Consider the following 23,517-nt stretch of genomic DNA (forward strand, 5'->3'; position numbering starts at 1 on the left):
ACACGGCCCCTGCACCCAGAATGAAATTAAAAGGAGCACTTTATTGCTCTAGCAATTTACTCTGGGTGTGCTTTCTAGAATGTTCATCATTTCATTTGACACCCTCCTACAAAAAGTGTTCAAATGAAAACCTTTGAAAGTTCAGAATGTTCTCGGATTCGGCTTGGTAGTTTTTGGAATCGCATTTGGCTGCATGTGGCTGGGAGGGTGAGAGGATAAGAAATCAGAAAGAGAGCAAAGGGAAGCCAAGCAGAGAAGGTGTCTGCAAGGCTCCTGGGGAGTCAGAGGAATAAGAGGAGTCCACTCTTGCCTTGGAGCTCTCCGGCTGGACAGGGACTTCTGCCAGGATCACTGAGCTCGCTCTTGTTTCAGAGACTCCCCCTCCCCGCCCTCCAAGGGTGCGCAGCTGAAGACTGTAGAAGCCTGAAGAGATGCCCAGCTTGCCAGGCTCGGGGTGCGCGCTGCTGTGCGCCCTTCCCTGCGCATCGAGGGTAAAGCGTAGACGGCGGCTCCCCAGGTGCCGAACCAGGATGGGGAGGTGGGAGGGACCTGCGCCCCAGGACACGCCCTGCCATTCCCCAGAGACCTGGATCGGCTCAGCCCCGATCGCGATCGCCGGCGATATAAGTCATCCGCGGAGGCAGAGGGCACGGCGTGGCCAGCCCGGACTCGAGGGAGGGCAGGCAGGCGCCGCTGCATCGACCCCGCCACCTGCCACCTGGGCCGCTGCAGCCCCCTGCCTGCCGCCCCCACTGGGCAGAAGTCGGAGAGGACCGGTCTGCTGCCCGGCCGCGCAGAAGTGAGAAGCCAGGCAGAACATCCACCTTTGGGACTGAAGCCCTGATCCCCTTGCGCAGGAGTCCGCGTTGAGTCAGGATGGTGGGACACACAGCGTCAGACGTGCCCCCTACCATGGCGGTCAAGATCTTCTCAGCTGGGGTGGCGGCCTGCGTGGCTGACATAATCACCTTCCCGCTGGACACCGCCAAAGTCCGGCTACAGGTAGGTAGCGCTGTGGGCAAGGGGAGGTGCCTCGGACAGAAAGGGGACCTCTACTGTGTGCGCCCCTTTGACTCTGGCTTCGGTTTTACCATCCTTTCTCACCTTAGGTAGGGCAGGTGGCCACGTTAAAAAAAGTTTGCCTGTCACTGGATGGATGCCTTAGGGTGGGAAACTGGAACATTGGAGGAATTAACTAAAGAAGTGGGAGGGTCAAGGAGGAGGGGTTGACTGTGACTGTTGCCAACCTCTCCTGTACTTGATCAGACAGGCACATCTTCCTATCCTACTGCCTAAGGGTTCTGGAGAGTTCCTGGGGGTGGGACAGTAAGGTGCCAGATGGGGAGGACCTTCAAAGTATGCCTAGTAGCCAAATTCTCTCCCTTCCCCCTTTCGATAGATAGATACCTAGATATCTAGCTCTAGATGTGTGCTAAGTCGCTTCAGTCCTATGCAACTCTTTGCGATGCTATGGACTGCAGCCCCCCAGGCTCCTCTGTCCATGGGATTCTCCAGGCAAGAATACTGGAGTGGGTTGCCATTTCCTTTTCTAGGGGATCTTCCTGACCCAGGGATTTAGATAGATAGATAAGGGGAGATGTTGCTGAGAAGGCGAAAAGGACTGAAAATAGGAACACAATGGAAAAAATATCTTGGCTCAAGTTTTCTCCATTGAGGACAGCTTGATGCCAACCTTTGTTTTTTCCTCACTAGGTAGGACCCCCTTTCTCAATTTTCACTTCCAGATCCAGGGCGAATGCCTGACCTCCAGTGCCATTAGGTATAAAGGTGTCCTGGGAACAATCATCACTCTGGCAAAAACAGAAGGGCCAGTGAAACTCTACAGCGGGCTGCCTGCTGGTCTCCAGAGACAAATAAGCTTCGCCTCTCTTAGGATCGGCCTCTATGATACTGTCCAGGAGTTCTTCACCACAGGGAAAGAAGGTAAGCAGGCAGTGTTCCTGGGAGGGGGAGAAGTCAGAGAGACATGTCCTAGGCTCAGCTGTGACCCAGGAAACAGTTACACACAGGGTAGTGGTCTTCATAACAAACTGGCAAGCCAACATCAATATTTGAACACACAGAGCATGGAGGGAAGACATGCTGGTGAGTGGGAAGAAGTGACACCAGAAAGGCAGAAATGCATCAGATCACAGGAGAGCTTGCAGGCCATGCTAAGGAGTTCAGGTTTTATCCTTAAAATGATGGGAAGTCATTGAAAAATAATAAACAAAGGAATAACATAAATAATTTATATTTTCAGAAGGTCACTTTGGCAGCACTGTAAAAGCTATACAGAAAAAGGGGAAGAAAAGGGTAATTTAGAAAGGAAGAAATCATCAGGATAAGCTAAAGCAATGGCAGTAAAGACTTTGGAAATGTAATTGACTAAACTTGGTGGAGAGTTGGAAGTGAGGTGTAAAGAAAAGGTAGGAATGTTAAGATGACTTACAAGTTTCCGGTTAAATATCCCATTCACTCTATCCCATTCATAGAATGTGTCAAGGATAGGTAATGTCTGGTCTGCACAAGAACTTAGGAGAAACACCTGGGATAGATTTCCCAATCATGGGAGGAATTATCATTAGGGCCAAACAGCAGAGATATCTAGTGAGGAAAGGAGGGAACGATGTACCTAACAGCAGAAACTCATGGGTTTCCTTGGCAGAAGCATGTTGAGCCGAGTAGTAGAAGTGGCAGCTATATTGCAGAGGACTGAGGAGAAGATGGGCCATGAGAAGGGAAGACAAAGAATATGGCCCTGCTCCCGAGGAGCTTGGGAAATGAAAAGGGGATTGGAACACAGGATGAGTGCAACCAAATAAGACTGTAAATAGGGGCCAAAATGAAGGGAATTATTTAAGTAGCATCTTGCCACTTAAAAGAGGGGTATTATTCAGTGCTCAGCTCCTGGCCAAGCGTATTGAGAAAGGAAAGCAACCACACAGTCGTGAAAAGACTTGCTGAATTTCCCATACGCAGGACACTATGCTAAGTGCTATGTTGTTATTAACTCACACAGTGACTCTGTGAGGCAGATATTATTACCTCCATTTTATACAGCTCAGGAAATAGAATTAGAGACTGAGAAAGTCCTTGATGAGTAAATGTGATTGATCTATACTTTAATTATGGGAATAGGTATGAGGCTTCATGGGGTCACAAAAGAGTAGGACATATCTTAGCGACTAAATAACAACAATGAGGCTCCAAGACTATTTGTCATTTTATTAAATGATATCCATCTTGAGTAACCCATGTTAATTTTTCAAAATTTGCAATTAAAAATCACGTGATCACTTCTTTCTTCTTATTTTTGTCCCTTTAGGAGCCTGTTGAAGCCTGAGACCACTTTACGTCCCAAACTCAGGCAGTTTGTCCTTTAGGGCTTTTCCTAAGATCCCTAAGTCCAATAATTAACAGTCTCACTGATGGTTAGAAGACTAAGCTTCACTGGTGACTGGTGCCTCCCCCCAATTGGGAAATACTGAAAAATAGAGCAAATATAAAGAAAGAACTAAGCCAAATATAGGAAAGAACTAAGCCATTGTTTAAACAAGCATTGGGTTTTTCTTTCTCCTTGAAAGTCTTTATTAAAAAAAAAAAATTCAGTCAACTTTGAAGTCTTCTAGCCCTCCTATGACTTATACATTCTTAGTACAGTCCATGGGGTGACAAGGAGTTGGACGCAACTCAGCGACTAAGCACAGCACAGCACAGTACATGATTAACACGTGCACAAGCATTAGGGAAGTACTAAAGATAGAATGACACAGTAGTATTAACCACTAAAAATTAAAAAGACATATCCATGCATTCTGGGTCTTGACTTTTTTCTCTTTTGCTTGACACATCATTTTTTTCTCTCTGGATAACAACAGCTAGTTTAGGAAGCAAGATCTCAGCGGGCCTAACGACTGGAGGCGTGGCCGTGTTCATTGGGCAACCCACAGAGGTGGTCAAGGTCAGACTGCAAGCTCAGAGCCATCTCCACGGTCCCAAACCTCGATACACTGGGACTTACAATGCTTACAGAATTATAGCAACAACAGAAGGCTTGACGGGGCTTTGGAAAGGTGACTCTCTTCAACATGGATTCTATAATCGTTAAAACACACATATCCAATTAGCATCTTATCGTATGATGGAGCTATTCAACACTTTCTTTCCCTCCAGGGACTACTCCCAATCTGACAAGGAATGTCATCATCAACTGTACAGAGCTAGTAACGTATGACCTAATGAAGGAGGCCCTTGTGAAAAACAAACTATTAGCAGGTAACTTTCTTTCTCACGTGGCAGGTCTGCACATTTATAATTTCATCTTTTATTATACTGAATCCCTTAATTGTAATAATTTTATCTTTTAAAAAAGTAATACTCTTGAATAATAGATATAAAGAAGTTCTGTTGCAAGTTTTTTTCTTTTGCAACAAAACTAAGATGTACCTGTATTTTTATATCAGCATCATTCTCATTTAATACTAATATATCAGATTTTTGTTAGCATCTCTCTTATTCTTTATAAAGCAGAATTCAGGAAATGAGTCATCCTGCACTATATCCAGATGAGCTAGTTAAATAAGGAGCTTCTTGGTGGTTTCATCCCAGAAGTAGAACCATTGGATAGGTTCCTAAAAATTTTATTCTAATAGGTTCTGGAAACATTGAAATTCTCCTTGGACAATGACTTTAATTTTTTTAAAAAAAGTATAGATGCCTATGTGTTGAGTATTACGTCATGCCCTAAGGACAGAGGTAAGTAACTGGTTATTTTCCTAAAGCACTTATAATCCACTATGCCATGTACCATTTGCCAACTTTTTCTAAAATTATAACATTCCTTACTGTATGTACAAGCTTCCCTTGTAGATCAGTTGGTAAAGAATCTGCCTGCGGTGCAGGAGACCCCCAGGTTCGATCCCTGGGTCGGGAAGATCCCCTGGAGAAGGAAATGGCAACCCACTCCAGTATCCTTGCCTGGAAAATCCCCGGAAAGAGGAGCCTGGTGGGCTGTAGTCCATGGGGTCGCAAAGAGTCGGGCACGACTGAGTGACTAACACTCACTTACTGTATGTTATTTATTTATAAGACAACTACATTGACCTGTTGTCAACAGGCTTTTGAAGATCTGATAGATAACTAAAAACTAGAAGCCCCTCCCAAGAATCCAGTGTTGACCTGCCTCATCGATCCGTTTCAGACGATGTGCCCTGCCACTTCGTGTCCGCTGTTGTTGCTGGATTCTGCACAACGGTTCTATCCTCTCCCGTGGATGTGGTGAAAACCCGATTTGTTAATTCTTCACCAGGACAGTACACAAGTGTGCCCAACTGCGCAATGATGATGCTCACTAGGGAAGGACCGTCAGCTTTTTTCAAAGGGTAGGATGTGTTCTTCGGTATCTACAATGTTGTATTCAGGGATTCTGTGTGCTACGGTGTGGGGCGGGGGGCATCTCATCTGAACAATTGACAGCTGAGCAGCCTTAGAATGTGCAGTGTACTTAATGTCTACTTTTCTTTGCCATAAATCTCTCCAATACACCAATTCCACTGTGTCAGGAAATTTAAAGTTGTGATAGTAAAATCTTCTCAAGCTTGATCAGTGGCTCATTCGAAACCGGCAGCTTGTCCCTTGGTCTCAATCTATTGGCTGAGGGGAGAGGAGAGTGGGGAGTTATTTTTTAATGGGTACAGAGATTCAGCTTGGGATGGAGATGGGGAGTGGTAATGATTGCTCACAATGAGAACATATTTAATGCTACTGAATTATACTATTGAATATATATATATAAGAGAGAGACATATATATATATATATATACACACACACACATATGTATGTGTATAAATGGCTGGCTAAAATTATAAATTGATGTTATGTATATTTTACCATAAAACACACACACACACATTCAGGAGTCAGAAGATATATGTTAACAGATCCCCCAAAATATTGGGGGGTGATCTTTATAGGCAAGATCTCTAACATACCTATCCAAGGCAAATTTAACAGGTTTTACATCATTTTCTCTGGGAATATTTCATTGCTGTAGACAGGATTTTCAAAATAAATCATCTGGTGTGTACAGCGTGGCAGAATTCTTCAAAAGAGCAAGAGCAACAGAAACAACAAAACGCAATTTAGTCTCTGACCACCCCCTTAGGGCCAGAATTACCAAGACCTAGACAGCACTGATTTCTTGACCCTGGAAAATGGTCTAATTACTCATCACTTGGCTTTCTCCACTTACTTCCTCTTTTAAACGATTAAAGTTTCCTACACTCCATTCAGAAAGCAAAGGGAAACAAGATTTCCTATCCCCTCAAAAAGGAGAAGATGATGGAGAAGCAGGAGACCAGCTTTGGTTTAGTTTGGTGGGACCGTTGTGTAGCTGTGATCCTCTGGATTTCGTTGTTCAGAAGCAGGGTAGGGCACCTGGATGAAACTTGAGGCCGAGGAAGGAAACATGGAGAGTAGGCACTCTCAAGCGCCTGCGCTGGAGATGCGTGGCACAGGAGAAGCATGCACGGCCTAGACTATGATTTGCTGTTGTTCAGTCGCTCAGTTGTGTCCAACTCTTTGGAACCCATGGACTACAGCATGCCAGGCTTCCCTGTCCTTCACCATCTCCCGGAGTTTGCTCCAACTCATGTCCATTGAGTCGATGAAGGCACACACTGTAATAGCTATCAGAATTTTAAGCAAACTAATAGAATGGTGACATCACTTTTCTAGATTTGTACCTTCCTTCTTGCGACTGGGATCCTGGAACATCATCATGTTTGTGTGCTTCGAACAGCTGAAGCGAGAATTGATGAAGTCAAGGCACACCATGGACTGTGCGACCTAGTCATCCTCGGGAAGAAGATGGAACAGACCAGTGGGGATCTTTGCTAACCAGATAATTTTTAAAAGCAAGCGAAACTATTCACTTTATTTCACCCAGATAAGGAAATTCTGATAGAGAGTTCTGGACTATTTTTTTTCCAAGGGAAAACTACTATTTCCCAAGACTTTTATTCTCAGTATTTTAAGGAAGGGAAAGCAAAACATTCAATGTATACCCTGGCAAATGTAATATCCAGATAAGCTACTGTACCTAATTGACTATTTAATGGGGGGAGGGATTTTATGATTGAATATGAAGACCTTTAACATATTTTAATTATTAATTCAATTATTAATTGATGGAAAAGGAAAACTGAGTGAAATACACTTTATCAATACTTAAAAACTAAGTTTCCTTTTTATTTATTAACCCCGTTATCAGTTAATATATTCAATAAAATATTGCTAATATCTCTTAAAGTTTGCCTTTTTTGGATCTGTATCTAATGTAAGAGTTGAGGTTCACTGGGTTACAAAACTTCCCAAATAACAAGGAAAGGTCTTTAGAATCAATGGGCGAAAACTTACTTTTAATGTTATTAGTACAGGCTTTTGATTTTTAGAGTCCACATTTTATGGCATCTATAACAACTTCTAAGACACTGTGTTCATTGGGGCACTGCTGTTATTAGAATCATAGTATGTATCCTAGAATCACAGAATTTTAGAGCTAGAAGGTACCTTTGGTTAGATGGAGGGACAGATTGAGATGAAAATTAATCTACATTGCATCTCTCCAGCAAAGCCAACTTCGTCATTTGCATCTGTAGTAACCTTTTCATCTACCAGCTGAGTGCAGAAGGAATAGGGAAAGAATAAACAGGAGATTAAAAGAATTGTTCAGACAAAAACAAGGAGTGGCCACTAAATGGCCAGGTAGCCCCCAGGCTGCCAGGCGCTGTGAGCTCCACATTACATTTACTATTACCTTTCTCCTCCGTTGACTCTGAGGCTTCCCTCCCATTTCTTTCCCTTAGTTAACTGTAAAGCATCTTGTCGCAGATGCCCTCGTATCCTGCACGGATCACTCTGCTCTGACCGTTAGTGATGCTGCCCGGACTGCCCTTTGTCATGTCAGCACCTGTACTGTTTAGGGCCTTCTTCCGGTCACCAGAGACACCTTTGCCCACCTGGGCATGGCACACTAGAAGGACAGGAAAAATAACACAGCCCTGTGAGCAGCCCTGGACCCATAACCGATGGGAGCTGGCGTGTGAATATCTCATGTCCCTCGTGGTCGGGTGGAATGCCTCCGGGGGATCAGAATCCAGTTACACTCAGTGGTATTTTGCTTACCTCTAAAACTGTTTATGGGAAGACTTCAAGTCCCGCTCTCCATCCTCCATCCCCTTACTGGTGTCTCCTGGGATCACTTCCTGAAAGAATTCCAAATCCTTGTCTTGAGGCCTGACTCTGGGAGATTCCAAACTAAGACAAACCACCATCTCAGAGTAGCATATTTCTTTCAAGAAGAAGGAAAATATAAAACTTTGTTTGCTGGGAACCTGGTCAGGCAATGGGCAGTAGTGACAGGTTGCCATCCTTGACCAAACTTTAGTCAGGCTCCTCCAAGCTGCCTTTTCCCACCTGGTTCTGTCTTTGGGTGTCCTCGAGAGCCGTTTTAGCAAGAATCCTGCTTTAATTGGCTTAGCCAGAATCTCTCACCTTCAACATGATCACTATTGATATCAAATTCCTCATCCTTGTCCTGGATACCTGATCACTTCTTTCAGATGTTCTGTGTACACGTGCCTATCATTCGTAAGCAGTAACTTTTCTTTCCATCCACTTGTTTCATTCCAGTTGGTGGGATCTCTAGTACAATTTTGAATTTATTTTCGGTAACAATTTGAATGATTCACTCCTCATCCCTTCTTAGAGTACATTTCCCTACTTTATTGATGCTGGGCTTAGCCATGTGATTTGCCATGACCAAGAGATCACATTAGTAGGCATGATGTGAGCAAGGGCTTGAATGTGTTTGAGCAACTGAGTTTATTCTTGTGTTTCTGCCACACCATGAAGAACATGGCTCAGGTAACCCACTGACCTCAGATGAACTAGTCACATGGAGATGACTGGAACTGAAATCATGACTTCAATTTAAGGCTAGCTGAATCCAGCTGAGACTACCCAAACTGTCTGGCTAGCCTACCCATGTGTGAGGAGTAAAACTGTTTTGTAGGTCACTGAGATATTTTTGTGGTTGGTTATTGTACATTGTGTTGTGGCAATGACTGACTGATACAAGAGATGAGAAAAGACATCCTTTCTTAATTCTGATCCCAATATTTTATAATTAAGTATATTTGCTATAGTTCATTTTATAAAGATATATTTTGTAAAATTAAGGTAATCCCTTTATATTTCTCATTTGCCAAGTTTTTAACACGAATGGATATTGAATTTTTATTGAATGCTTTTTCTGTATCTATTAAAGATCATCATATGCCCAGTGGTAGGTTTGCTGGGTCATATGGTAGTTCTATTTTTATTTGTTTAAGGAACCTCTGTACTGTTCTCTATAGTGGCTGTACCAATTTATATTCCCACCAACAGTCCAAGAGGGAAGGTATATATGTATACATAGAGCTGATTCACTTCATTGTACAGCAGAAGCTCACAAACATTGTAGAGCAACTATACCCCAATTTAAAAAGTAGATCATAACAGTCTTATGAATTGCAGAATGTACACATTAAGTTATTTGGAAAGTTTTGTGAAAACTAACATTATTTTATTTTTAAATGTGCTAACTCACTGGTGAAACCCATATGAAACTGCAGGTTTTTTAGTGGAAAGGTTTTTAATTGCTGAATCCATTTAATAGCTCCAGGACTTTTTTGCTTCTCTATTTCTTCTCGGATAGGTTTGAAAAAATGTATTTTTCTAGAAATTATTTCATCTAATTTTCCTAATTTTGATATTACTCAATATATTATTTTTAATATCTACAGTATCTCTAGTGATTTTTCATATTTCATTCTTGACAGTATTTATTACTTGCTTTTTTATTGTTAATTTGTCTCACTAAAGTTTACCAATACTGTCAGTCTTCTCAAACACTTTGTTGATCCTATTATATGCATTTTTTCTTTTCTATGCATCCAAGCTCTTGTCTTTGATATTTTCTTCTCTATTTTCTTCAGGTTTATTTGGTACTACTTCATCAAACTCCTTGAGACGATTGCTTTGTCTTTAAAGCACTTTTTCCCTAACATATACATTTAAAGCTATAATTAGTACTAACTTTAATAAGGACTGCATTTGCTGTATCAAACCAGTTCCATATTTAGTTCAAGATAAGCTATACACACACACACACACACACACACACACACACGCACACACAGAAGAATGCTTTGCAGCTTTAAAAAAAGTATGGAAGCTATGCATTAACATACAAATAGATCCGTGAGCAACTGTGAAAACACGTTGCAGGATAGTATGATTTATTCCTAGCCTTTCTAAGAACGGGGAGTGATGGTAGTTTCTTTTCTGGCGTCATAACCAATTGTTCTTTTCCAATAACCTTTTAAATAGGTAATCAGTAGATGAGTTAAAGTCATAAAAATAAGAAAATTTTCTGTATATTCTGATTTTACCCTACAGGAACATGATTAAAGGATTAAATGAAAAAAGTATTATTTCATGAACATAAATGATATAAATAAGGGATGAGGAAGATGGGAAGGGAGCAGAAATATTAATAGAGAGGCTTATGACAATTTCAACATGTTTTTATTCGCTCACAACATTCCAAACAAAACAACATTACATTTCAACTATTGCTTTTACATAGGAAGTTAATTGCTTTATCCAAAGTAGACAGAAATCTATTTCTTTACGTTGCCAACCAGCACTCTTTCCCCTAGGGAAAGCTACTGCTTAAATATTTTTTGAATACATTGTTTAACAGAAACATAGCCTTGCCCTATAATAGTAAGGTAGTAGTTGGGTCTTACCTGCACTACATTTTAACATTTTTCTTATTCAAAGCTGAAGCTAGGGGAAAAAAGGCTCACTCATGATTTTTCTCAGATTTTTATCAACTCCAGGAATCCTCATTTAAAAATATCGGAGAGGTTCATAAATATGAAATCGAAATTAAGCCTCCCCAGAAGTTGGGTGGACCATTTATCCTGAGAAAATAGCTGCTGGTCCCCAATCACTAATTCAAAAGGATAATAAACATTATTGCTCTTCAAGCCAAATGTCTTCTCTTTGTGCTAAGATAACATGTAATCTTTCCTGCTCTGGCAATGAACACTCCTCCTTCACATTCCTCTACTGTTTCTCCTTTTAGCAAATCTTTGACCAAGTTCTATTTCACTGAATGCAAAGGGGAGAGAGAGCACATAACAACTACGGACACTGGAATAAAAGTGAAGAGCACATATATTTCACATAGAAAAATACATACAAATCCAAGTAGCTCATTTTAGGAAAAAAAATCAGGACAGGCATTTTTAAGAAAAAGATTTTCCTTTCTTAATTATAAATGGTACCAGTAAGACACTGATTTTTATATCTAACTATATCACCATATTTATATATATAAAGAGGGGTGGGTCTAAGTTCACTGATATCCCCTGATTTCTCTCAATTCTTTAAAGATTGTCTTTCAGAATGTATTTAAACTGCAACTTGTAATTATATTTTTAGACTACTTTTGTCACTGATTCACTCTTCAGTCTGGCACACACAAAAATTCATTTCAACACTGATTAACTTTTTTGATGCTAAAGCAAACAATTTTCCTTCTACTTCAATTCTATCACTACTTTGGTATTGTATTACTATAGAAACAGGTAAGATTCTAACTATGGATTTTTAGACTACCTAAAATTCTAACATACATATGTTGAAAGCAAGGAAAAGCAGGATGGCAGACACAATTATCATATTTCTCTTTTCATGTATGTCACTATCACATAAAAATCAGAAGGCTCATGTTACATTCTAATTTACAAATGGTGATATTTAGCTTGGCTTTCAAACTATCAAATCTTAGAATCTACTGGTGGCTTTCAACCAACTTACCACAGAATTGTCTGAAATGGTTATGGATCATCTTAAAAACAGAGCAATATATTATACAAACAAAGGTGGACTTAAATAATATATTATTGAACAAAATTTCAAATGACATTTAAAAAACATTATTATTAAAGAATTATTAAAAGGGTTTTTCTTCCCCCTAGGAGAAACTTAATACTTGAAAAGTTTCCCATTCTATACTTCAATCATTCTTTAAAAGCATACTGACAAAGGTTTATATCAGTTCAAGACCTCATCTGTTAAAAGATTAAATACAAAGGTAAGTATTTTCTAAGCAAAAACTAAAAGACTAACAATCGCTTTCCATGTAATGGTAAACATCCTGATAAAATGAACTTTAATGGCTAATACCTGATTTTTATCTCATAGAACTCTGGATGGATGATAAAGTATGGAAAGCATTTAAAGAGATGAAGTCAAGGTACTCCTAGGATTGAGAAGTCTCCCACAAGAAACCTGTTTTAAAAGTCCAATAATACGGAAAATCTAAACCACCATTATAGTAAAATTGAGCCAATTGTAACATTTTATCTTGTTGAGAAAAGAAGAACTTCAACGCATGTACTTTCTTTTGGCACGCACTGTTAATGTGTGTGCTCTACAACACTGCACCTGTTATTTTCCAGCTGAATACTTTATACCACTCTTCTCTGTGGCAAGTTTAAAGAGAGAAGTCTGTCAGTAGACATAAACAAATATTTGAAAGTTTCAGGTCTTGATATATCATATAAAAGCCAGTCCTTAAATGCTTGATATGTACCACTTTAAAGATGTATTAACTATCATCACATTTTAAATTATGTCTTTAACAGGCTGCTTTCTGTAGGATTTAAGGAGGATTTGGTAATCAGATGGACCTATCTTTACACTCTTTTAGTTTTGCTATGAGTACAAATGTCAAACACACAAAGAAGAAACTGTTCCTGTTAGAATCTCATCACTTTATAATCCTTGACAGCAGTTGCTGCTCTCCTGAGATTTTCAGAGAATAAAGCTATACAAAATGCACAGCCGTCATCCTCAGGCTACTTTAGAGTCCCAGACTGTTACAGAAAACCCACAAGGTCACACACAATTATCTAGAAACGTGGTGGTGTCGAAGCAAAGGGAAGCGAGACTCAACAGTGAGTAAAATCAACCAACATCGCTTAACTGAGATCTTTAAAAAGCTTGGTTTTTCTCTTGCTAAAATTTGAAGACAGCTTTATTAAAATAGCACCTGTTCTTTGAGTATAATCAAGATTTTCCTAGCAGAGCATCTCTTTTCATAAACGTACACTGACAGAGAGGCCTCATAAAAGCCCTCACATCAAGCACTAAAATTTCTTCTCCGTAGCTGATAAAAAAGCAAATACTGAAGATGAGAAAGTCTTTAAAGCTTTAGAATTACACTGTGATATTTCAAAGTGTGTTATTTAAAAACAAAAGAGCTAATCACCAATACTTCATTTTCTCATTACCTATTACATGAAATAATCAGAAACACCAAAAAGAAGCCCATAGTTCTGTCTTCTCTGACAAAGAGTGTCTCTCTATACGCTCCTGTTGCTCCTATGAGACAACATTGTGACGTGTGATTGAGATGCAAACAAAGAGAACCATGACGAACTATTCTGTTAATTAACCTACAAATAAAATAAGGCAAAGGAAAAAAAGACCATTTCCAGACTAAAAACCAAAAACTCTTAACAGAGCTTTGAAAAGATACCAACTTGATAGTTACAACACATAAAAATGAAAACTGACTTTTACACATTTTAATCAATCAATTTAACAAAAATTGATTTGTACCTGATTTGTACTTTTACACTGAATGGGTTAAGTCCCAAGCTCCAAACTGTAGCAGTTCATGCGACTCTACAGAGGGGATCTTTGGAAGATAAGGTACCTTTGGAGGACAGTGTATTACCAAGTGTAAACATACACTGATTGTCCACTAGCTTTCTTAAATAGAATTTCTGAAATATTTTTGTAGGAAATTATATATAAGGTGTGTAATTGATCAGATAATTTCTGTTACAACATATAAATTCTGTCGTGTGTGCAAAATGTGGTAAAAATAGAAGATACTACGGATGAGTCATATTTTTAAAGTAAGTGATACATTACAATCCAGTAAGAGTCCTTTAATCTTTTCATGAAACTTCTCTCTGTACACGTTGAAATACATAATGCTTTCTGGCTTTTCCTCAAACCAAAACTTGTCAAATTCATATACAAGATAACCTGCAGTTAAAAAAAAAAAACACACATAAATATAGTGCTCAATAATGAAATCACACCCAACCATCTCATTTTAAAAGTGTATAACCATTCCTTAAATTCCATATTAGGATTCAATGATCAGAAACCATCTTTAAGAGAAACCTGAGGAACTTTATAAGAAATATTTTTGTATGTTCAAAATAAATATCAACTTCAAGATATTTAGAGTACATTTATTCTTTGTCTCAAAAAAAATCAACAAAAGTCTTCAAATTTAGAAATTATCAAAAGATACTCTGAGAATAGGGGGAGAAATTATCTCCAGAGACCCGTGAAACAGAAAAATGAAAGTACAAGAAAATGTCAGGCGTGGATAAAGTACAAAAAAAGCTGTTTTCTACTAGATTTTAAAATGAGTTACTTTTGCTTTTTTCAAAGAACTATCCAGCACCTTCTCTTTTTGAAAAGAATACATGAGCGCTAAATAGGCTTAATATTTTTGTTTTTCAATATCCTCATTACAATAGCCAAATTAACACTCAAAATGTTAAAAACACTTAATGAAAATGAACGTGTAAATAGACATATTTACAACAGCAAAATATGTGAATTTAAAACTGCTCCTAAACCCTATTTGGATTCAACCAGATGCCATTTATTCAATTACTTAGCAAATGCTACTGCAGCCGTGGCCATGTGCTCATTCACTCTCATAGCAATGCTACGAGCCAGTGTTGTCTATTCTCATTTTTCTGCAGAGGAAACAGAGGTGCAGGGAAGTTAAACGACTCGCCCGAACCACAGTGTGCAAGTGGCCTCTAGTATTTTATAAACCAGACTTGGTTTCCACCAGCATCTCACTCCCCCTTCTGAAAGGCTGTTCAAGAAGGGACCTATTTCAGATAGGTGGGGGAATACAGCCAGTGACTTTACATAAAAGAGTGGCTACACGATCACAAATTGCATAGTATGAAATGACTGTAAATTCTACTTTAAACCATTAGTCATAAAGCAAACAATAACAGATAAGAACCACGACACTTCAACAGTGAAATATCATTTCATAAGAAGGTCAACTGAAGAAAGATTTCAGACTAATCCCTTAATAACAGATCTTTGTCAACCGGGGTTATGTGACACTACCAAAGAATAAGGCCTCTTTGAGCAGAGAGACACCATCTGCTTCCTGTTCCCAAGAGACAAGCTGAGACAGGTGATCTTGTAACTAATATTTTACATCTTTCATTCAAAATTTATTCTGTGTATACATGAGCACAATAGTACATCTACTCATCCATATATAAATTGAGTCTCTGTTCTCCCGCACCCTACCCCCAATATCATAAAAGGGATGTGCAATCAGAAACTTTGGAGATTTAATGCTCTTCGTAGTATTGTAAGTCAAGCATCCAACTAAATTTTATAGAACACAGCTTGTTTTAGTATTTCTGGCTATTGGGTTTTAGCTATTTACCATACCTTTAAATTGCTTTTCATTACCTATTCAAACGACTTTAAAGTGATAGAAAAGAGTTGTTTCTATAAAGCAACATACCCAGTCTATTGTCCTTTGACTCCAGGAGTTTAAAACACCAGACTTGATGGAAATACCATACAAAATTTCTAAACTTAAAATTCCCTGTATGCTTCTACTGTCCCTAACCAAAGCTGCAGGGGCACTTGAGGTTTTCCCACAGGGATTAAAAATAGAACCACAGAAACAGGAATTAACTGGTACGAAGGATGTTACTGGGGTGAAGGATGTTACAGAGGCTTCCCTGGTGGCTCAGACGGTAAAGCGTCTGCCTGCAATGCGGGAGACCCGGGTTCGATTCCTGGGTCGGGAAGATCCCCTGGAGAAAAAAATGGCAATCCACTCCAGTACTCTTGCCTGGAAAATCCCATGGATGGAGGAGCCTGATAGGCTACAGTCCATGGGGTCGCAAAGAGTCGGCCACGACTGAGCGACTTCACTTTCCTTTTCCTTTCACTGGGGTGATACAAATGTTCTAAAACTGGATTATGGGGACAGTTGTACAACTGAGTAAATTTACTAAAACTCACTGAACTGTACACTTAAAACAGGTGAATTTTATGGTATATAAATTACACCTCAATACAGCCATTAAAAGTCATAACCTTTTTATTATACAAATTTAAGAGTTAACTTTTTGGAACCTCCAAACCAATGGTTGGTGACTTCTCAGGATGACAGTGACTATGTGCTTACATGTTAGATATACAAACAGCAACAACAGAACTAAGAAGCTAATCACCACTTGCTGCTTCTAGTCTTGTCCATGAAAGATGATAACAATAAAATGGGAGGAGGGACAAGGAGGAGAGCAGAGACAGACACAGATCACACGGAAATAAACAATGTGAAAGCTCATCTTTTTATATAGTTCTTTCTTTTAGATAGAAACTATGACCCTGGAACTGACTTGTGCAAATGAATTGGGCTCAATCTCCCAACAAAGAAAAGTATGTATGTTCAAAAGATAAGGTTTCAAACTATCTTCCAGTTAGAATATGCTTCTTCTAATAAGAGCAGAAAAATTGGATTAAAGATTTACTGAGCATGGCCCCACCCACCAGAACAAGACCCAGCTTCCCCCTCAGTCAGTCTCTCCCATCAGGAAGCTTCCATAAGCCTCTTATCCTTTTCCATCAGATGGCAGATAGAATGAAAACCACAATCACAGAAAACTAACCACACTGATCATATGGACCACAGCCTTGTCTAGCTCAATGAAACTATGACCCATGTCCTGTAGGTTCACCCAAGACAGACGGGTCATGGTGGGAGAGTTCTGACAAAATGTGGTTCACTGGAAAGCAGAAAGGTAAACCACTTCAGTATTCTTGCCTTGAGAACCCCATCAGTTCAGTTCAGTCACTCAGTCGTGTCTGACTCTTTGTGACCCCATGGACCACACCACGCCAGGCCTCCCTGTCCATCACCAACTCCCAGAGTTTACTCAAACTCATATCCATAGAATTGGTGATGCCATCCAGCCATCTCATCCTCTGTCGTCCCCTTCTCCTCCCGCCTTCAATCTTTCCCAGCATCAGGGTCTTTTCAAATGAGTCAGCTCTTCGCATCAGGTGGCCAAAGTATTGGAGTTTCAGCTTAAGCATCAGTACTTCCAATGACACCAGGACTGATCTCCTTTAGGATGGACTGGTTGGATCTCCCTACAGTCCAAGGGACTCTCAAGAGTCTTCTCCAATACCACAGTTCAAAAGCATCAATTCTTTGATACTCAGTTTTCTTTATAGTCCAAATCTGACATCTATACATGACTACTGGAAAAACAATACCCTTGGCTAGAAGGACCTTTGTTGGCAAAGTAATGTCTCTGCTTTTTAATATGCTGTCTAGGGTGGTCATAGCTTTCTTTCCAAGCATCTTTTAATTTCATGGCTGCAGTCACCATCTGCAGTGATTCTGGAGGCCAAAAAAATAAAGTCAGCCACTGTTTCCCCAGCTATTTGCCATGAAGTGATGGGACCAGATGCCAGGATCTTAGTTTTTTAAATGTTGAGTTTTAAGTTTCACTTTCATCAAGAGGCTCTTTAGTTCTTCTTCACTTTCTGCCATAAGGGTGGTGTCATTTTCCTATCTGAGGTTATTGATATTTCTCCAGGAAATCTTGATTCCAGCTTGTGCTTAATCCAGTCCAGAATTTCTCATGATGTACTCTGCATATAAGTTAAATAAGCAGGGTGACAATATACAGCCTTGATGTACTCCTTTCCCGATCTGGAACGAGTCTGTTGTTCCATGTCCAGTTCTAACTATTGCTTCCTGAGCTGCATACAGATTTCTCAAGAGGCAGGTCAGGTGGTCTGATATTCCCATCTCTTTAAGAATTTTCCACAGTTTGTTTTGATCCACAGAGTCAAAGGCTTTGGCATATTCAATAAAGCAGAAATAGATGTTTTTCTGGAACTCTCTTGCTTTTTCAATGACCCGGCAGATGTTGGCAATTTGATCTCTGGTTCCTCTGCCTTTTCTAAATCCAGTTGAGCATCTGGAAGTTCACAGTTCACGTATTGCTGAAGCCTGGCTTGGAGAATTTTGAGCATTACTTTGCTAGCGTGTGAGATGAGTGCAATTGTGCGGTAGTTTCAGCATGCTTTGGCATTGCCTTTCTTTGGGATTGGAATGAAAACTGACCTTGTCCAGTCCTGTGGGCACTGCTGAGTTTTCCAAATTTGCTGACATATTGAATGTAGCACTTCCACAGCATCATCTTTTAGGATTTGAAATAGCTCAACTGGAATTCCATCACCTTCACTAGCTTTGTTCGTAGTGATGCTTCCTAAGGCCCACTTGACTTCACATTCCAGGATATCTGCCTCTAGGTGAGTGATCACACCATCGTGAATATCTAGGTTGTGAAGATCTTTCTTGTACAGTTCTTCTGTGTATTCTTGCCACTTCTTAATATCTTCCGCTTCTCTTAGGTCCATACCATCTCTGTCCTTTATTGTGCCCATCTTTGCATGACATGTTCCCTTTAACCCCATGAACAGTATGAAAAGGCAAAAATATAGGACACTGAAAGATGAACTCCCCAGGTTGGTAGGTGCCCAAAATGCTACTGGAGATCAGTGGAGAAAAAACTCCAGAAAGAATGAAGAGACAGAGCCAAAGCAAAAACAACACGAGTTGTGGATGTGACTGGTGATGGAAGTAAAGTCTAATGCGTAATCAGCAATACTGCATGTTGCTGGAATGAATCAAGGCAAATTGGAAGTGGGAAACAGGCGATGGCAAGAGTGAACATAGACATTCTAGGAATCAGTGAACTAAAATGGACTGAAATGGGTGAATTTAATTCAGATGACCATTATATCTACTATTGTGGGCAAGAATCCCTTAGAAGAAATGGAGTAGCCATGCATAGTCCGAAATGCAGTACTTGGATGTAATCTAAAAAACAACAGAATCATCTCTGTTAGTTTCCAAGGCAAACCATTCAATATCACATTAGTTGAAGTCTACGCACCAACCACTAATGCAGAAGAAGCTGAAGTTGAATGGTTCTATGAAGACCTATAAGACCTTCTAGAACTAACACCCCAAAAAGATGTACTTTTGCATTATAGGGGACTGGAATGCAAAAGTAGGATGTCAAGAGATACCTGGAGTAACAGGCAAATTTGGCCTTGGAGTACAGAATGAAGCAGAGCAAAGGCTAACAGTGTTTTGCCAAGAGAACACACTGGGCATAGCAAACACCCTCTTCCAACAACACAAGAGAAGACTCTACACATGGACATCACCAGATGGCCAGTACTGAAATCAGACTGATTATATTCCAAAGATAGAGAAGCTCTATACAGTCGGCAAAAACAAGACCGGAAGCTGACTGTGGCTCAGATCATGAACTCCTTATTGCCAAATTCATACTTAAATTGAAGAAAGTATGGAAAACCACTAGACCATTCAGGTATGACCTAAATCAAATCCCTTATGCTTATACAGTGAAAGTGAAAAATAGAGTCAAGGGATTAGATCTGATAGAGTGCCTGAAGAACTATGGACGGAGGTTTGTGACATTGTACAGGAGGCAGGGATCAAGACCATCCCCAAGAAAAACAAATGCAAAAATGCAAAATGGTTGTGTTAGGAGGCCTTACAAATAGCTATGAAAAGAAGAGAAGAGAAAGGTAAAGGAGAAAAGGAAAGATATAACCATTTGAATGCAGAGTTCCAAAGAATAGCAAGAAGAGATAAGAAAGCCTTCCTCAGTGAACAGTGGAAAGAAATACAAAGCCTAGAGATCTTTCCCACTAGAATGGGAAAGACTAGAGATTGCTTAAGAAAATTTGAGATATCAAGAGAACATTTCATGCAAAGATGGGCACAATAAAGGACAGAAATGGTATGGACCTAGCAGAAGATATTAAGAAGAGGTGGCAAGAATACACAGAACTATACAAAAAAGATCTTCATGACCAGATAACCCATGTGATCACTTACCTAGAGCCAGACATTCTGGAATGTGAAGTCAAGTGGGCCTTAGGAAGCATCACTACGAACAAAGCTAGTGGAAGTGATGGAATTCCAGTTGAGCTATTTCAAATCCTAAAAGATGCTGCTGTGAAAGCGCTGCATTCAGTATGCCAGCAAATTTGGAAAACTCAGCAGTGCCCACAGGACTGGACAAGGTCAGTTTTCATTCCAATCCCAAAGAAAGGCAATGCCAAAGAATGCTGAAACTACTGCACAATTACACTCATCTCACACGCTAGCAAAGTAATGCTCAAAATTCTCCAAGCCAGACTTTAACAGTATGTGAACTGTGAACTTCCAAATGTTCAGGCTGGATTTAGAAAAGGCAGAGGAGCCAGAGATCAAATTGCCAACATCTGCCGGGTCATTGAAAAAGCAAGAGAGTTCCAGAAAAACATCTATTTCTGCTTTATTGAGTATGCCAAAGCCTTTGACTGTGCATCAAAACAAACTGTGGAAAATTCTTAAAGAGATGGGAATATCAGACCACCTGACCTGCCTCTTGAGAAATCTGTATGCAGGTCAAGAAGCAATAGTTAGAACTGGACATGGAACAACAGACTCGTTCCAGATCGGGAAAGGAGTACATCAAGGCTGTATATTGTCACCCTGCTTGTTTAACTTATATGCAGAGTACATCATAAGAAATTCTGGACTGGATTAAGCACAAGCTGGAATCAAGATTTCCTGGAGAAATATCAATAACCTCAGATAGGAAAATGACACCACCCTTATGGCAGAAAGTGAAGAAGAACTAAAGAGCCTCTTGATGAAAGTGAAAGTGAAAAAGTTGGCTTAAAACTCTACATTCAGAAAACTAAGATCCTGGCATCTGGTCCCATCACTTCATGGCAAATAGATGGGGAAACAGTGGAAACAGTGACAGACTTTTTATTTTTGGGCTCCAAAATCACTGCAGATGGTGACTGCAGCCATGAAATTAGAAGATGCTCGCTCCTTGGAAGAAAAGTTATGACCACCCTAGACAGCATATTAAAAAGCAGAGACATTACTTTGCCAACAAAGGTCCTTCTAGTCAAAGCTATGGTTTTTTTAGTAGTCATGTATGGATGAGAGCTGGACTATAAAGAAAGTTGAGTTCCGAAGAACTGATGCTTTTGAACTGTGGTGTTGGAGAAGACTCTTTGAGAGTCCCTTGGACTGCAAGGAGATCCAACCAGTTCATTCTAAAGTAAATCAGTCCTGGGAGTTCACTAGAAGGACTGATGCTGAAGCTGAAACTCCAATACTTCCCCACCTGATGTGAAGAGCTGACTCATTAGAAAAGACCCTGATGCTGGGACAGATTGAAGGCAGGAAGAGAAGGGGATGACAGAGGATGAGATGGCTGGATGGCATCACCAACTCAATGGACATGAGTTTGAGTAAACTCCGGGAGTTGGTGATGGACAGGGAAGCCTGGCGTGCTGCGGTTCATGGGGTCACGACTGAGCGACTGAACTGAACTGAATAAGAGCAGAACCTTAACTAAGACATTACAGTCAATTCTGAGGGGGAAACTTCTGTGTAAAAGATGAGTATATGTGTGTCTTTATGTGTGTGTGTTTGCTTTAAATGTTTCAAGAAATTTGAAAAACATTAGCTTCTCTGCTTCCTGGATGATCCACAGGTCTTATGGATCTGACTGATAGAAACAAAACAACTGAGAAGGTCCTGTAACGACTTTGCCACCTCACGTATTACTTTGATGATCTTCCTAGTCAGGAGCCAAAGAAGATGCTGGTACTGAAAGCACTGTAAGCAACGCTATCCGAAGATGCTCCAGTTACCCCTCTGTGGGGGAATACTGGACAGAGTTCATTTTGTACTGCATTCCCACTTGTCACTCTAACACATTTACTTAAATATGGTAAAATGCTGAGGGGGGTAGTTTTTCGGTTGTTTATTTTGCTACTCTTTTTTGTGTTCAACAAGCAGCATTACACAAGCATATATTCATAGAGAAGACAAGTAATCTGGAGACAGCTGGCCAAGTCCCAGGAGTTCCAGCCCTTTGCATAAAGTCAATGAGAGATTTAGGAGAAGAAACTAAACAAGACTAGAGGAGGGAAAAACAGTTTTTCAGTAACAAGATGAAAGAAAACAACTATGTTTTCATTTTAAATAACTGTATTTTCAATGTGGACATCTAGAAGAGGGTCATGACTGAAAGACTAGGGAAAAGGCTATGACAGTAACCTAGTAACAAAGTAACATTACAGTTCCAATGGGACAGAAATAGGTGGACAAATTCAAGAGAAATTCAGGAAGGAGACAAACCTGGAAATTAGGGATTAGTAAAGGCAGGGGAGGGTATGGCAATGGAGACCTGGATGACTCCTTTGAGAATGGATGAAGATGTTATGATCTGGGCCCTTAGTATCTAAGTAGTTTCCTATAACCTATATCCTATCTAAAGATACAAAAAGATCAAGAAAAAGGAGAGTATGAAGCCAGGCTAAATCTGAATTCTTTGCTTCTGAGCAGTATCTTCAGAAGATGCGTTTATTCACATTAAACCTTCAAGATTCAAATATCATTAAAATAAAAGTTAAAGGAACAGTTACAACTGTTACATGACTGTTACATAACTGCTTTAGGAAGAGTTACTAGATAGCCCCAACCTAACACAAAAAAACCCTGGTCTTGAAATAAGGAGTGTGTGCGTGTGAAACATTCCTTTAAACTTCCTTACAAGAGTAACCAAATGATATCTGTCCTTGATTTAACAGCATTCATTAACCACTACATAAGAAGAAAAATTCATCTTTAGTTGACTGGAAAATGAATGTCTACAGAGAAACTGCATAAATACTAAATTTGCATACATGTCAAAAAACTGCCTCAGTGAATTTTTTACAACAGCAAATATATAAACTGAAGTACAAAATACTCTTAGAAACCCATATTCCATTATGTTGTTTTTCAGAGATACTAAATAGTAAAATGACAAATACACATTATATATTTGATCAAGGTAGTATATATTACATATTTAATATTATATACTAAGTGTGTACATATATGTGTATATATATATACACTTTACTAAGGATTTAAAATTTTTCTTAGAAATATCTACTTTTAAGTCATTTCAATACTCACAATAAAACTGGTGAAAGTGTTCCATTGTTGGTATACCAGGAACAAAGTTGTAGAGGTGAAACTTCAAAGCTTCACTCTTCAGTAAGCTGTAAGCCATCTCTGTAAGATTGATTCCAACTATTGCATAAGAATACCTATGTCAGAAACATTACCAGTTATCCCAGCTAGCCAAATAGTTCATACAGTAAATTTTAAACTATGCAAGGAATTAGTAAAATGTTACTC

The 23,517-nt window shown here is 39.6% G+C and overlaps 2 protein-coding genes across 3 annotated transcripts in view; one reads left to right on the forward strand and one right to left on the reverse strand.

Moving 5' to 3' along the window:
* The first annotated feature begins 430 nt into the window (after nt 1–430).
* On the forward strand, nt 431–7,263 carry UCP1 (uncoupling protein 1). Its single transcript, XM_061384131.1, has 6 exons — nt 431–1,002; nt 1,746–1,944; nt 3,882–4,076; nt 4,177–4,278; nt 5,204–5,384; nt 6,741–7,263. The coding sequence occupies exons 1-6, from the start codon at nt 877–879 to the stop codon at nt 6,853–6,855; spliced, it is 918 nt and encodes a 305-aa protein (XP_061240115.1). The 5' UTR covers nt 431–876; the 3' UTR covers nt 6,856–7,263.
* A 3,349-nt stretch (nt 7,264–10,612) lies between these two features.
* ELMOD2 (ELMO domain containing 2) overlaps nt 10,613–23,517 on the reverse strand; it is a 29,425-nt gene continuing 16,520 nt past the window's right edge. For both annotated transcript variants that reach the window (XM_061384137.1, XM_061384136.1), the window contains exons 8-9: nt 23,293–23,426; nt 10,613–14,180 (exon numbers count right to left, since the gene is read on the reverse strand). In XM_061384137.1, the coding sequence (XP_061240121.1) occupies nt 14,035–14,180; nt 23,293–23,426 (280 nt within the window). In that variant the 3' untranslated portion in view covers nt 10,613–14,034. The remainder of the gene's footprint in view (nt 14,181–23,292; nt 23,427–23,517) is intronic.

The sequence above is a fragment of the Bos javanicus genome, chromosome 17 (assembly GCF_032452875.1).
Source record: "Bos javanicus breed banteng chromosome 17, ARS-OSU_banteng_1.0, whole genome shotgun sequence".
In the NCBI taxonomy this organism is placed as follows: domain Eukaryota; kingdom Metazoa; phylum Chordata; class Mammalia; order Artiodactyla; family Bovidae; genus Bos; species Bos javanicus.

Coding starts and splice junctions, on each gene's coding strand:
- UCP1 (XM_061384131.1), top strand. CDS start 877: ATGGTGGGACACACAGCGTCAGACGTGCCCCCTACCATGGCGGTCAAG. Junction 4,077..4,176: donor CTTGACGGGGCTTTGGAAAG/GTGACTCTCTTC, acceptor CTTTCCCTCCAG/GGACTACTCCCAATCTGACA. Junction 5,385..6,740: donor CCGTCAGCTTTTTTCAAAGG/GTAGGATGTGTT, acceptor TCACTTTTCTAG/ATTTGTACCTTCCTTCTTGC.